General features: G+C 57.1%; 1 protein-coding gene across 1 annotated transcript; it reads right to left on the bottom strand.

Annotated features, from left to right (window-relative positions):
• Positions 1–609: 609 nt before the first annotated feature.
• Positions 610–13,119, bottom strand: ERN2 (endoplasmic reticulum to nucleus signaling 2). Its single transcript, XM_034420705.2, has 22 exons — positions 12,944–13,119; positions 12,276–12,414; positions 12,141–12,174; positions 11,820–11,892; positions 9,868–9,940; positions 9,603–9,725; positions 9,295–9,396; positions 8,336–8,594; positions 6,424–6,502; positions 6,189–6,339; positions 5,596–5,717; positions 4,996–5,169; positions 4,602–4,761; positions 4,398–4,488; positions 3,927–4,116; positions 3,318–3,417; positions 3,017–3,216; positions 2,669–2,816; positions 2,229–2,356; positions 2,020–2,143; positions 1,844–1,911; positions 610–1,668 (listed from the first exon to the last, which is right to left on the bottom strand). The coding sequence occupies exons 1-22, from the start codon at positions 13,034–13,036 to the stop codon at positions 1,492–1,494; spliced, it is 2,808 nt and encodes a 935-aa protein (XP_034276596.2). The 5' UTR covers positions 13,037–13,119; the 3' UTR covers positions 610–1,491.

The raw sequence follows: 13,119 nt of genomic DNA, 5'->3' as shown, positions 1-13,119 counted from the left end.
TCCACGTGCCAATGGTTGGAGGTTCCAGGGTCACGGGACTCCACTTGGAGTATTTAGCAACCATATTTACACCATTAGTAACATCCTGTGGTCACGGCTGTTTTATGACAATTTTGCCCCCCCAAAAATACCTTTTGTTTTTGATTTTCGGCAACATTGGCCCATAGCAAACCATGGATTTACTTTATGATTGCTGCCAGAAAGGAGGTTGGTCGTGCCGGTGGGTGGGGAATGATTTACCACCGTCACAACTCAAGGACTACCTGAATCAGCCTTGCATATCTTCTAGGACTGGGCCTTTGTCAAACATGGCGGCAGCAGATGTAGGACAGTGAATCTCTCTTGGCAGCCGTGTTTGCTCCTGTGCTAATCTCATCCGGCTCATTAATGGCCAGAAAAGACCGGCTGATCTCTGGGTGGCTCCAGGACGCCTTCTTGGTCCTCTTTCAGTGAGGGTCAAGGCTGCTGTGGAGACATCCAATACTTCGCTGGCTGCTGCCATGACAAATTTGGCCAAATGTTTTCCCGAAGTCTAGCTATAGTTTGTGGCCTTTCCACAATCCGTTAAAATTATCTGATTAAAAAACGACAGTGACAACGCTGTTGATTCAGATTTGATCTAATTCTGTCTAGTACATCAAATTATGGCTAAAACAAGTCCACACTTGGACTTCTGTGTAAGTGCAATGAATTAAAAGGTAGTTACGACATTTCACGTTCTTGAGTCTGGTCTCCAAATTGCCTTCTTTGTGCAACCTTGGCTCAAGGGGAGCCCCTGCCCTGCCATCCCTTCCCCTGCTACGCGGCCAGAATCCTTCCTGGCTGAAGAAAAGAAAATGCCCTCCTTCCTGATGGCCATCCAGCTGCAGAGCAGAGGTGTCCTGCTTGCTTCCTTTCTCTGGCCTTTCTACATGCTGCTTTATAGATAGGTTTTTTTAAGAAACCCGATTTACAGCTTTCTGCTAATAACCCCCCACTCCAGAAGGTTTCTGAGGCAACGGGAGATGCTCCCTGCTTCCACATTCACGATGAGCCTGGGAATAAAATGCGCTGGGGCGGGGAACGAAGGGGCAGGGCAGACCCCGGCCTGAGCACCTCTGGCTGCCTTTAGAGGAGAATCCCCTCTCTGGAATGTCCACAGCAGGACCTGGGCTGCTCAACAAAATGTTAATGGTTATGCATGGCAGGCTGTGCATCAGCAGTGCAGCCCACGGCAACAGGTGATGCTCCCCTACCCTCTTCAGGTGAGAATTCAAGGGAAGGCACGCGCCCTCCTCTGCTCCCCTCTGCCTGAGGCCACCTGGAAGCCCCGTGAATTAGCTTCTGGCCCCTCACATGGCTTGCAACAGGTCACAGACCAGGTGGCAGGTGGGGCTCGGATGCCCTGTGCTGAATTGGTCCCTCCAGAGCAGGGCAGGCTGGCATGTGCCAAACACGCCGAGGAGCCAGAAGGCAGCAGCCGACAAATGCCCCGTCCTTGTGGAAAGCTCCTCACTCCTCCTGGCAGTAGTATCTCTGGAAGAGCCGCTCGGCAGCGCATAGGCGCATGGCCTGGTGAGTGTGCAGCAGCAGGCAGGGAAAGCGGTCCAGGAAGTACTGGACGAATCCATGGGGAAGGCTGCCAAGGGCCTCCTGGACGTTGCTGGGCAGTTCGTAGTAGTGATGCTTCTGAAGGAGAAAGAGTCCGGATGCCAGGGCCCCCAAGCGACAGTCCCACACTCGGAGACGGAAGGGGGACAGGAGGTGCCTGAGGGGATGGGGGGGCCACCCACCCACTCAAGTGCCACTCAGCTGCAGAGGGCCTGGCATTCCCCAAAGAGCCCAGCCAGGGCTGGCATGGTACCTTGTTCCTCATGGCTCGCAACAGGTCACGGACTGAACTGCCCTGGTATCTCCGGAACTTCCTGAGGTCTGCAGGGGAGGGGGGAGAGTGAGAGGGGCCAAGAGGGTCAGCAAGGCTCCTGCAGTACTTTCCCTCCCCCAGGCCACACAGTGGGCCCAGAGTGGGCGAGCGCCTACCTGCCTGTAGTGGGGCCGAAAGATGCATCTGCCAGTTCCCTCGCACCACCGCCAGGCTCCCGGCCTCCAGGGTGCTGACCAGGGGCCCGTCTGCCGGCTCCTTTTCAAGGCGGTCACTGACATCCTGCAGATGGGAGAGAGTGTGGGCAGCGGGGCAGAGCGCGACTGAGAAGGGCAGCCAGGAGGAGTGTCCCCCACCCAGGACTCACCTGGAAGAACTGCAGCTGCTTCTCGGGGCCCCAGAAGAAGGGGTGGCAGAGCACCTGTGCGGCCGAGGGGCGCAGGTGGGGGTCACTGCTGATCATAGCTTCTATCAGGTCCCGCCCTACCAGGTGGCCTGGGAGAGCAAGCAGGCAGGGACCTTCAGTAGGTCGTTCAAGGATTCACCTGCCATTTGTCACTACCTTTACCACACCCCTGCAAGGTAGGCTAGCATAGCAGGCAGCAGGGTGAAGCTGAGGGAAAAGGGCTCAGCCATGGCTGAGGAACAGATGAGCCAGGAGCTCCAGGGAGGCACTGAGCCATCCCAGGTCCAGCTAGCAGAAAGAGGCTTAATGGGGCTGGTTGGAGACCCCAGGCAGGCAGGGTGGAAGGAAGGGGGCTTCCCCACACATGCTCGCACACGGCCAAAGCATCCCATGATGCTTACTGTGGGTGTCCTGCTGGAGCCTTGGCAGTTGATAGGTGCCCGCCAGAATGTTGGCCTGGCGATGGAAGCTGTGCCCAAAGGGATGCTGCCCGTGGGACAGGACGTAGTAGAAGACGCAGCCGGCGGAGAAGATGTCCACCCCGCAGGTCTGTAAGAGAGCAGGAAGCCAGGGCCAGATGCAGCAGCTTCCATGATCCTTTGATGGCTCAAGGTTCGATTTCTATCGTACCTTTTCTCTGGGCCTCTTTTTCCCCTGGGGTGACACCCTGGGAGGAGGGCAGGGCAGGCCGGAGTCCTCGGGGAACCGGGACTCTCCGCTCCTAGACCCCAAAAGCAGGCCATACTCACTGGGCTCTCCCCTGCGTCCTCCCTGAGCATCTCGGGCGCGATCCACCCCTCCGTGCCAGGGATGCCCGAGCCGAGACTGAAGCTCTGATGCCCCCCCTGCAGCTTCTTGCACAGGCCAAAGTCGGAGATGACCGCTCGGAGCCGCCCTTGCCCATCGGGGACCGAGATCAGGATGTTGCAGGGCTTCAGGTCACGATGAGCTGGGAAGAAAAGGTGCTCGGCACAAGCCCGGATGACACCCAGCCCCTGTTTAAAGGGGAGGGGGAGGCAAGGGCCTTTGCTGGGAGGGGGGAGGCCTCACCTATGCTGAGGGAGTGCAGATGGGCCAGTCCGGACATGGTCTGGCTCAGCAGGGAGAGTGAATCCAGGCCCTTTCCAGGGAAGACGGAGCTCTCCACATACTGGAGGGGGGAAGAAGGGAAGAGGGCAGGGCAATCCTTGCCAGATCAAGCCTGTCTCCCCCTCCCCCACCCACCCCCAGCTATGCAGGAAGAGCCATTAGCTCTGACAGCCTTCAAGAATCTGCCAAGCCCCCCCCCTCCCCGCCCCCCCCAGCAGGCGAACTCTCTTCGGAGGAACTGTTCACAAGCGCTTGGGAGGAGATCCCTCCAAGTCACACTTGAAGTACTTAAGCAAAAGTTATTTCTAGCCCTCATACAGATACAGTTGGATTTCCCGTCATTTGGACTGGTGGAAATGTAAGTCAGTGTCTCCATGCTGAGAATGGGCAGCTCCCAGCTCAAGGCAGCTTCCGAAGGGCAAGAAAACTAGGCAGAGCACCTGAACTGGCTGGCGGAGGGAAGCAGCATGAAGACTGTAGGGGCAGGTGTGGAACAAAACGAACAAAAATGATGGCAGGGATGCGAGGGGGAGCCGGAGGGGGGGGGTCCTGGCAGGGCTGCCTCCTCACCTGCTGCAGGGTAGCAGAGCAGAGCTCCAGGGCGATGTAGTGGAACTGCCCGTCGGCCTCGGTGCAGAAATAGCGCACCACGTTGGGATGCGTGTCCGACTCTCGCAGCAGCCGCACCTCGCGGTCCACCAAGCGGACGCTTTCCGGAAGCAAACGCTTCACAGCCACGTTGCGCCCATCGAAGCGGCCTCTGAAGAAGGAAGCCACCCGGATGAGGCGATGGGGGGAATGGCTTCTCCTCTGGGCCCAGAATGCCCCTCTCCCCTCCTCCCAGCAAAGTCCTCGCCCTGCCCTCTCAGGAAGCGCCAAAAGCCGGCTGGGCCAGCACTTCTGCCTCCTGGACCCCGAGAGGGAGGCTCATCCTGCTGCCCTTCAAGATTGGCTCTGAGCAACACAGGACCCTCGGCCTGCAGGGAAGCCCCCTGGTTGGATTGCAGGGCTCGGTGCTTCTATTCAGCAGCTCCAACTCACCGGAACACAAAGGTGCCCCCGGCCCCCCGGCCCAGCACCTCCTGGGGTCTGAAGGAGAGCTTCCCCACAGTAACCGTTTCTGGGTCAGCACCTGCCAAGGGGAGAGAAGAGAGGAATAGGCTTCCCCCCTGAGGAAGTCACCTTAGTGGCCCCTTTGACAGGCCCCTCCCCAACACACCCTCTGCTAGCTGGGCAGGTACCCACCTGGACCAGGGCTCTGGAGGGAGGCTTTATCCGTCGAGGCTGACAAGGGGGGCAGCTCTGCCCCCTGGTCCAGTTCTAGCGACCCTTCAGGAGTCCTTTCTGGGAGATGGCAGGAGGACCCAGGAGGCTGCTGGCTGGAGCTGCGCTCAAGAGGGACCCTCTGGGAGAGCGGCAGCAGGAACAAAAGGGAAGAGACCACCTTCCTTTACTGCCAGGGGGCCATCATCAGGTTGAGGGCAAGACTGGCTACGTCCTGGCAGAGACCCCTCCCCAATGGTGGCCATGAAGGGTGCCTCCTCTAGAAGCTGGCAGGGACCGATGTGAGCCACTCCTGGCCTCGGCCCTGAGGCCCCTGCAATCCCCCCAAAGCATAGAAAGTCAGAAGCCCACTCACCCAGAGCAGGAGGCAGAGGAGCCCCCCGCCCCAACAGACGGAAGCCACGCCAACCACAATGAGCTCCCAGCTGCCAAACGAGGGATCCACTTCCACTGGGGCCTCCTTCCTGGCATGATCCTCCCAGGGCCGACCATCAGCCAGATCTTCCTGTGGGCCCTCAGGGGCCAGGAACTGAAACAGACCAGGAAGCTCTTGGCAAGGATGGAGGGGGACATACAGTCACTGCCCGGCCACACGGTGTGGACTTGGGCCTGGAAGTGGGGCCAACCAGGCCGACTCTTTTGCCCTAGTGGGGAAGGGGAAGGCAAGGCAAGCACGCCCCCCCTGCATGTGTCTCTTGCTCCTTCTTCCCCCCCCCCCCCGCAATTCCTACATTAGCTTGTGATTGGGTGTTGCATGTGAAAAGCCTGTAGGACACCAGGGCTGATCGCTTGTTCTGCACCTTCTGACGATGACACTGGGTGAAGCAGCCCGGAGTGCCGGGGTCACGGCTAGGTCTTCCTCTTCTCTTAGCAGGCCATCATCACCCGGACTGGAGGAATCTGCCCTGCAATCCTCCCCCCACCACATCAGCCCTACCCCCCTCTTGCCCCGTACCTCTTCCAAGAGGCTGTGAGCGCGGGACTTATGTGGTGCCACAACCTCCGGTTTCCTCTGCAGGCTGCCAGGAGGGGCCCTCAGCATGGTGGTGTGGACTAGTGGGGGCATCTCGTGGTGGCCTGGAAGGAAGGGGAGAGGCTGGGGTCCCTCTGCTGAGTTGGGGGCCCTCACCAAGGAGAGCACCCCATGGCTGAGCTCAACCCGTCTTCAGTCATGCTAACTCTATGGTTCTTTTCTTAAACCCCCCCCCCCATCCTCTCTGCTCTCTTCTAATGCTGATCATCAGGGACCTTCAGTTCCCTCCAAATCTTCTAATCACAATTTCTTCCCCCCTTCCCTTTCTGAGATGTTTTTCCCCCACCATCCCCAACTTGCAAAGGCAGCAAAGCCCCATCCAGGGACCAGTGAAGAAAGGGTTTGGGGTCAGCCCACACCTGCCAGTATCTACACGCGTGTTCTTATGTAGAAGGGCAGCATTGTGCACCATTCAGCCCAGGGGTCCAAATCCCCCACCATTCAGGGACTCCGGGCAACTTCTGGGGGAAATGGAGGCTGTCTCTCAGGGTGGGCCCCAGAACCCAGACACTCACCTATCAGCAGCCACTGGCTGTGGGGGAGGAAGATGGTGCCCGGTGGGTACTGGATGCCCGTGCTGGGTGTGATCTTGCACTCGCCAGACCTTTGGAGCGTCACTTCGCGTGTGATGGGACCACTGCCCTGGGCCAGAGCCACCCCCTGAGGCTGCAGGAGGCAGAGACAGCCCAGTGAGCAGCAGGGCCCCCCACCCACCTACCCACCCCGTGCCCGCACCAAGGGAAAACTCACCACCAGGGCCATGCCTTCATGCACCAGGGATGTCAGCGCGTAGAAGCCCCCAGCATATTTGCCCACATACAGGGTTGTGCTGAAACAAAAAGGAAGGCCACGAAGGGTGAGGAGGCAGCCCCTCCGTGGCACAGAGAGCTGCCATGCAGATTCTGGTGAGATTCAGAAGTCACTGAGCCCCTGGAGGTTGAGCTCTGGCTAAGCAGTGACAGCCTAACGCAACATTCTTCAACCCACCCACCAGGGTGGTTTTGGGGGAAAGCAGGAGGAATGAGGGCTTGTGCACACCTCTGTACGTTGCACAAAATAAAAGCGGAATATGAATCCATTCAATTCTCCAAATCTACTGATGGCTCCACCATGCACTGGCTTGGAGAGACCCAAATTGGTGCCTGGCAGCCACAATGGCTCCTGTTCACCTACCCCCATAATGGCCCTTGATGGAGGGGCTGGGCTGCAGGGGCTGCCATGGGGGGGGGAGGGTGTCGGGGGGGAGACCTCTGTTAGGGGCAGGGTCTTTTATTCATGGCTTCCTTGAGCCAAAGAAGCAGGAGATCAAAGCTCCTGCCCAGAGAGAGGAGATATGGTAGTTAATGTGCAGCCAGGATTTCTTTCCTAGAAGCTCCTGAAATGGCGGGTGTCCTTTGGGGAAACAGACCAAGGTTAACCCTGAGGCAGAAGCCCCCCCCCACCCCAATTCTGCACCCCGTTGCTTTTCTGGAAAGCAGGCAGCCAATGGCTGGCCCTCTTGCATCGGGAGGCCTAGGAACTCTGCAGCCCACCCACCCCTTTTCTTACTCCTTCCCACAAATTCTCTTTGACTTCCAAGAGAGCCCAGGGAGATTTTCAAAAGAACTCATTCCCCACCATCACCAAAAAACCCTTAAACACATCAACCATAAGATGAAGCCGTCTTAAACATACGAAAGACAAAGCAAAGTTCGTTTTGAAAAAAGAAAAGCAGTTTGAAAGGCTTCCTGGTCATAAAGCACTTATGTGCATGTGGGCACACAAACACACACGTGTACATATACGCATATATGTATAGTCCATGCTCTGCCTTTCTAGTCTGGCAAGCTCTCAAGGCAGCTAACAATAGTTTAAAACAACATAGATTAAAACCAATACTAAATTGGAATCGCAAGATTAACTAAAGTTGGAAGGGGACCTTGGGGACATCTAGTCTGACCCATGTCCCAGCAGAAATCACCTCAGACGGAGGGGCTGTTCAGCCTCTACTGCAATCAAGGCAGGCAGCCCACAGCCCCCCTGCGTAAGGAAGCGCCTTCTACGGCTCAGTTGGAGCCCACTTTCTGGTAACTTGACTTGGTTTCACCATGTTCTGCTCTCTTCTGGGTGACCTGCTTTCAGGCACAATATAAACACACACACACAAATACACACACACACACACACACACACCCCTTCTGTCGTCTCCGTTTCCTCCTGCCTCTTCTCTGGACCTGTTCCAGTCAGTCTGGGGTCTTCTTGAAGCCTGATAAGGCACTTAAGGTGCTCTGATGCCACCAGGTTGCAAGTCTCCCTCCCAAGCCTGTTTCCAAACCTTCCCAACCTACACAGAAGCCTCACCTGGTTAAGGAGGCCTCTCAATCCATGCCGCTTTCTCCAGTGCAGGCACCACATTGTGGAAGGAACTGAGGCCGACTTTAATCTCTCAATGACCGTTTAAGGTCGCTTCCAATTGCAGCCTGTGCTTTGCACAGTTGCCTGGCCGGAGCTCTTAAGGGACAAAAGCCCTAAGCTCAACTTCTCCGCTTTCTGCATCTCTGTTTCCCCCTCTTAGGCTCCCCACAAATGCATCTACGCCACCCCCTCCCCTCATTTTTTGACAGAACTGCTTTCCCAGAAGTCACCCCCGAGGCCCCGAAGCTCTCCTGGGGTGGGCACTTACAGCAAGGGGGCCTTGGCCACAAAGTCCTTGCCAGTCCGGAAGGTCCAGTTGAGGAGGGGGATCTTCTGAGCATGCAGGATAAGGTAGCGCAGGCTCTCCATGGCTATGCTGAGGTGGGGTGCCCGACGCAGGCTGTCCTGGTGCCAGCTGTAGACGCCCACCACGGGTGACCCGTAGTCCTGGACCCAGAGCAGCTCTCCACTCTCCTTGCCCACCGTCACCAACCAACCATCTCCGCTTGAGGCAAAATGGGCCATGTCTGTGCCAAGGGGGCGGGAGGGAAAGGCAGACGTTGGGCATGGCAGCAGAGGCTTTGCTCTCCTCGAGTTGGAATGCCAGCCAAGCGCTAATCACGGGGTCAGTCGCATCACTAAATCCTGGAGTTGGCCTCGTCTCTGACGGGATCTGTCAAGCCCAGCAGCCGAGGCCAGGGGTCTCCAACCTTGGCAACTTTAAGCCTGGCAGACGTCAACTCCCAGAATTCCCCAGCTGGGCTTAAAGTTGCCAAAGTTGGAGACCCCTGGCCTAGGCTGACTCTGGCAAGAGGAAGACTTTCAGGGCTGAGGAAAAGCTGGGATATCAGTTTCCAGATGTGAAAAGATCACACGTTTAAAAATAAGCTTACATCACACAGACTGGCTGATGAAACCAGCAACTTTTGCAGGGAGAGCCCAATTTTTAATAGCAGACGTGCATCCCCAAAATTGGCACTAGGGGAGCGGGTGGAAAAGCTCCGGCTGCCTCCTCTGAACTCCCCCCTCCCCCCCGCAATGAGGTTAGAAGGGCTGCCCTCCTTCCTTCCCAGACTTCAGCTAACTTGCCTGCACTGTGACTCCATGGTGACATTCCCTGGGGTTCCACAGCTGCTGCTTCCCCTGCCAGCTGCCAAGGAAGGAAGGAAGGAAGGAGGCGTGGAGGGGGGAATCCCAGCTGCCAGCTTGCTCTGCCCAGTTACTCACTATAGTCAGAATCCTGCTCATGGACAGGAGTGGAGTAGTCCAGGTAGGTGGCATTCCACTGCAGCTCCCGGGCCTTGGTGTCATACATGGTGATGACATACTCTGCAGAGGAGAGCAAGTTTGATTTACCTTCTCTCTCCCTTCTCCCTCTCTCTCCCTCCTTTCCACTCCCTCTCTCCATTTCCCCCCCTTCCTTTCTTTCTCCTTTCTTCTCCCTCTCCCTCTCCCTCTCCTTCTGCTTCTTCCTCTATAGGCTGCTGTTTCTCCCCCTGAACATTCCCAGGGATGGAGGCCTGAGGGATGCTTACCGCTGCGTCCAATGAACAGCAAGGGGCTTGTGGGGTGCAGCCCATCCCAGGCCTCTGGCGACAGCACACTCTGCTTCTCCCCTGATGCTGGATCCACAAGAAACCAGGTGTCCTCCTTTTTCCCTAGATAATTGAGGAGGGAACACGTGTATTCTGGGGCGCTCCTATCCCTTCAGGTGGAAACGGGCTCCAGCCTCGCTGCTACTTTGCCCAGCCTTTCACAAGCCGAGGATGGAGCCCCCTCTGACCCTCCCCCCCTTGGCACCTGTGTAAATCACGCCATCAGAGCTGCGGCATGGAGAAGACTGCACCAGCTCCGGGATGGTGAAAGGCAGCTTCTATCAGAAAAATAAGAGAGAGAGAAAAACACCCCCACATACACACACTTGGCTCCGGATCAGCCTTTAACAAACACGACTGGAATCGGCAAGGCACCATCTGTAGCAGCTGAGCCAGCGTTGCATTTTGGCGCAAGATGCTTGGGACACGTATAATAATAATAATAATAATAATTTTATTTCTATACCGCCCTTCTCCCGAAGGACTCAGGGCGGTGTACAGCCAATTTAAAAACACAAGACACAACAATAATTAAAAATTAAAATAATTAAATAGATTTGGCCGATTTAAAACCCCAAAAATTTAAAATACCCCAATTTAAAATTATCATGTCGATAGCCCGGCCTGGCGGAACAACAGGGTCTTCAATGCGCAACGAAACACCCGGAGGTCGGAGATCTTGCGTATTTCCGGGGGCAGTTCATTCCACAGGGCTGGAATGTCCTCTGTGCCAACAACTATCAGTGTGGTAGCCACACAGATGACCCTTGAATTATGCATTACATCCTCAGCCTTCAGGATTCCAAGCCTTCAGGATGCCTCCAAGCAAGAGCCTCTATTCACGCAATACAAGTAGGGAGCCAATTATTCTCTTTTGCCATTAGCATCCTGTCTTCTCTAAAATAGAATGGAATAGAGCTGGAAGGGAGGTCTTCTAATCCAGCCCCCTGTTCAAGCATAGAACCTGCTTGAGAAATAAAGCTCACAACAATCAAGAAGTAGCCAGGAAACTATCTCAGGTGTTTCTAATTGCTCAGGATCAACCCCTCTGGGCATATTCTAGATTCCCTCAAAGAATATGGGATTCCGTGCCCAAGCCTGGTGGCCCTACACTGGCCCAGTGGACAGCTTCTCATGTCCTTCTTCTGTAAGCGAAGAATGGTTGCAGGAATTGGGTATGTCTCCAGTCTAATCAAGAAAAGGATCATGTGATACAATAGCAGTCTTCCAATATCTGAGGGGCTGTCACAGAGAAGAGGGGTCAACCTATTTCCCAAAGCACCTGAAGAAGCACCTGACAAGAAACAGGAGAGAAGCAACAAGAACTAAGGAGAAATTTCCTGACTTCAGAAGTTGTGGGGGCTCCATCACTGGAGGCTTTTAAGAAGAGATTGGTCTTAAAATAAACAGAAAATCACACACAAAAAAAGAAAAACCCCAAATCTAAACCCAATTTTTATCATTCAATCTAACACCTTATTCTAACATTTAATTTTCTGATATATAATCCACCCTAACTCTTAAACTTCACATCCAAACAGCACTTTATAATATTCCTTTAGCAATTTAACAATTTCTGTTTATTTTAAGATGTTAATGGAGGGAATTGGGATTTATATCTATGTTACACCGGCCAAACACTTGCTCCAAAAAGATGCGTTGTTTTATGTTTTATTTCTTAAAAAAAATTTTTTTTTCCAAAAAAAGAAAAAAAGAAGAGACTGGTCAGCCACTTATCTGAAATGGTGTAGGGTCTCGGGTAGGCGGTTGGATTAGAAGACCTCCAAGATCCCTTCCATCCTTATTATTCCTGGCTCTGCATGGCCTTCGAGACCCAGCTGGCTTAATCCCGTGTCTGCGCTTCACTCCGGAGAGTCTCCGTGGGCAGCAGAAGTGCTGGTGGCCCCAGAAGCCCCAGGTGAAGCCACCCCTCCCCCCAGCGAGCCTCTGGTCACTTCCGCTCACTTCTTTAAGGCCATCATAGCCTCTGATAGGGTCAGTTTCCAGGTTGCAGGAGGCAGGACTTTCAGGGGGCCCTCCCAGCTTTCTCTCCCTGCCCCATCAGGATGGCTCCTCCCCCTTTAGCTCCCCAGGAGTGAAATTTAGCACCGGCCACCTTGACTCAGGTGTGCCCCGCCCGCTTTCTTGGCTACTTACCATCAGCCCCCCTTTGTCCTTGCCCCCCACCACATACAAGCTGCCATCGCTGGGGTCGGGGAGAAACGCGGGCCTGGACAGAGAAGACAGAAGGACGCTGGCCCTGGACAGCTCCTCCGGCACAAGGCCAGCCAGGCCACCTGGGCAACCGGCCACACGGCTGCCGGACCACCGGCGGAGAGCAGCCCCCCCACCCCTTCCTCTCAGCCGCCCTCGGCCCCCTCCTCGGCTGCCTTAGGGGGGGGCGAGAGGGCAGGCGGCCTTTGGGGTGAGCGGGGCGCGCCTTCTCCCCGCCGAACAAGCTCGGCCGGCGCCACTCACTCGGGCTCTCGGCGGGGCACCAGCAGAGGCGGATCTGAAAGCAGAGCAGAGCCCGTCAGAACCGGGAAGAGGACGCTCTGGGGGGGGGGGCAGGGGGTGTTAGAGGAGCAGCCCCGGAGCCCCGTTCGCGCTCACCCTCCTTCAGCGTCCACCGGGCGTCCCCCGTGGCCGGGTTCACTGCGCGGAGGCGCCCGTCCAGCGTGGCCACCAAGAGCGGCGGCGGTGGCGGCGGCTCCGGCTCCGATTGTGCCGCTGCAGAGCCGCCGGGCAGAACCTGCGGAGAGGGCAGAAGCGGCGGGTGGAGCCGGAGCCAGACTCTCGGACGCGCCGTCGAAGGCGGGCGCGGCCTTTCCGGAACCGGCCTGGCACCGCTCCGGCGCGAGAGACCGGACAACCCTGCGCCCGGGCACTTCGCGCGGCGCCCGTCGGGGGAGGCTGCGCGTTGCCCGACGCCGAAGAGAGCGGGCTTTGGGGACTCCAAGCCGGCGCCCTCCGTCAAAAGCGACTTGGCCGACTGAAGGCGAGGGCTGCCCGGCGCTGGCAGCGGCTCTCCGGACCATCGAGGATCAGGCCGGCTCCCCCCGCCGCCAGTCCGCCTGGGGCTCCGGACTCTCCATCTCCCATCCTCCGCGCTCTTCCTGAAGCTGCGCCGGGAGAGCCAGAGCCCCCACGCGAGCCGCCAGCCGCCTCCGCGGACCCTCCTCGCCCTCCCTTCCGTGGGAGCAGCTCTGCGGACCACTTGAGCAGCCTCCCCTCGAGGAAAGCGGGAGGGAGAGGAGGAGGGGCGGCGGGCCAGGCTTTACCTCCGCCACCAGCAGCAGCAGCAGCAGCGGGAAGCGGCGCGGGGTGGGCGCTCGGCGGTGGCCGGTCGGGGGCTGCTGGTCGGCCTCGCCCATGGCAGCCCTGCCACGCCGCGCTTCCTGGGCTGCGCGCCACCCCTGCCTGCTGCCCGCAGGGAGGAACCGGACTTTCCCGGCCG

This window comes from Pantherophis guttatus, chromosome 14 (genome assembly GCF_059756535.1).
Source record: "Pantherophis guttatus breed Tessera chromosome 14, ASM5975653v1, whole genome shotgun sequence".
NCBI lineage: Eukaryota > Metazoa > Chordata > Lepidosauria > Squamata > Colubridae > Pantherophis > Pantherophis guttatus.
The sequence above is the reverse complement of the archived record's forward strand: the minus strand, read 5'-3'. Positions and strand labels throughout refer to the sequence as shown.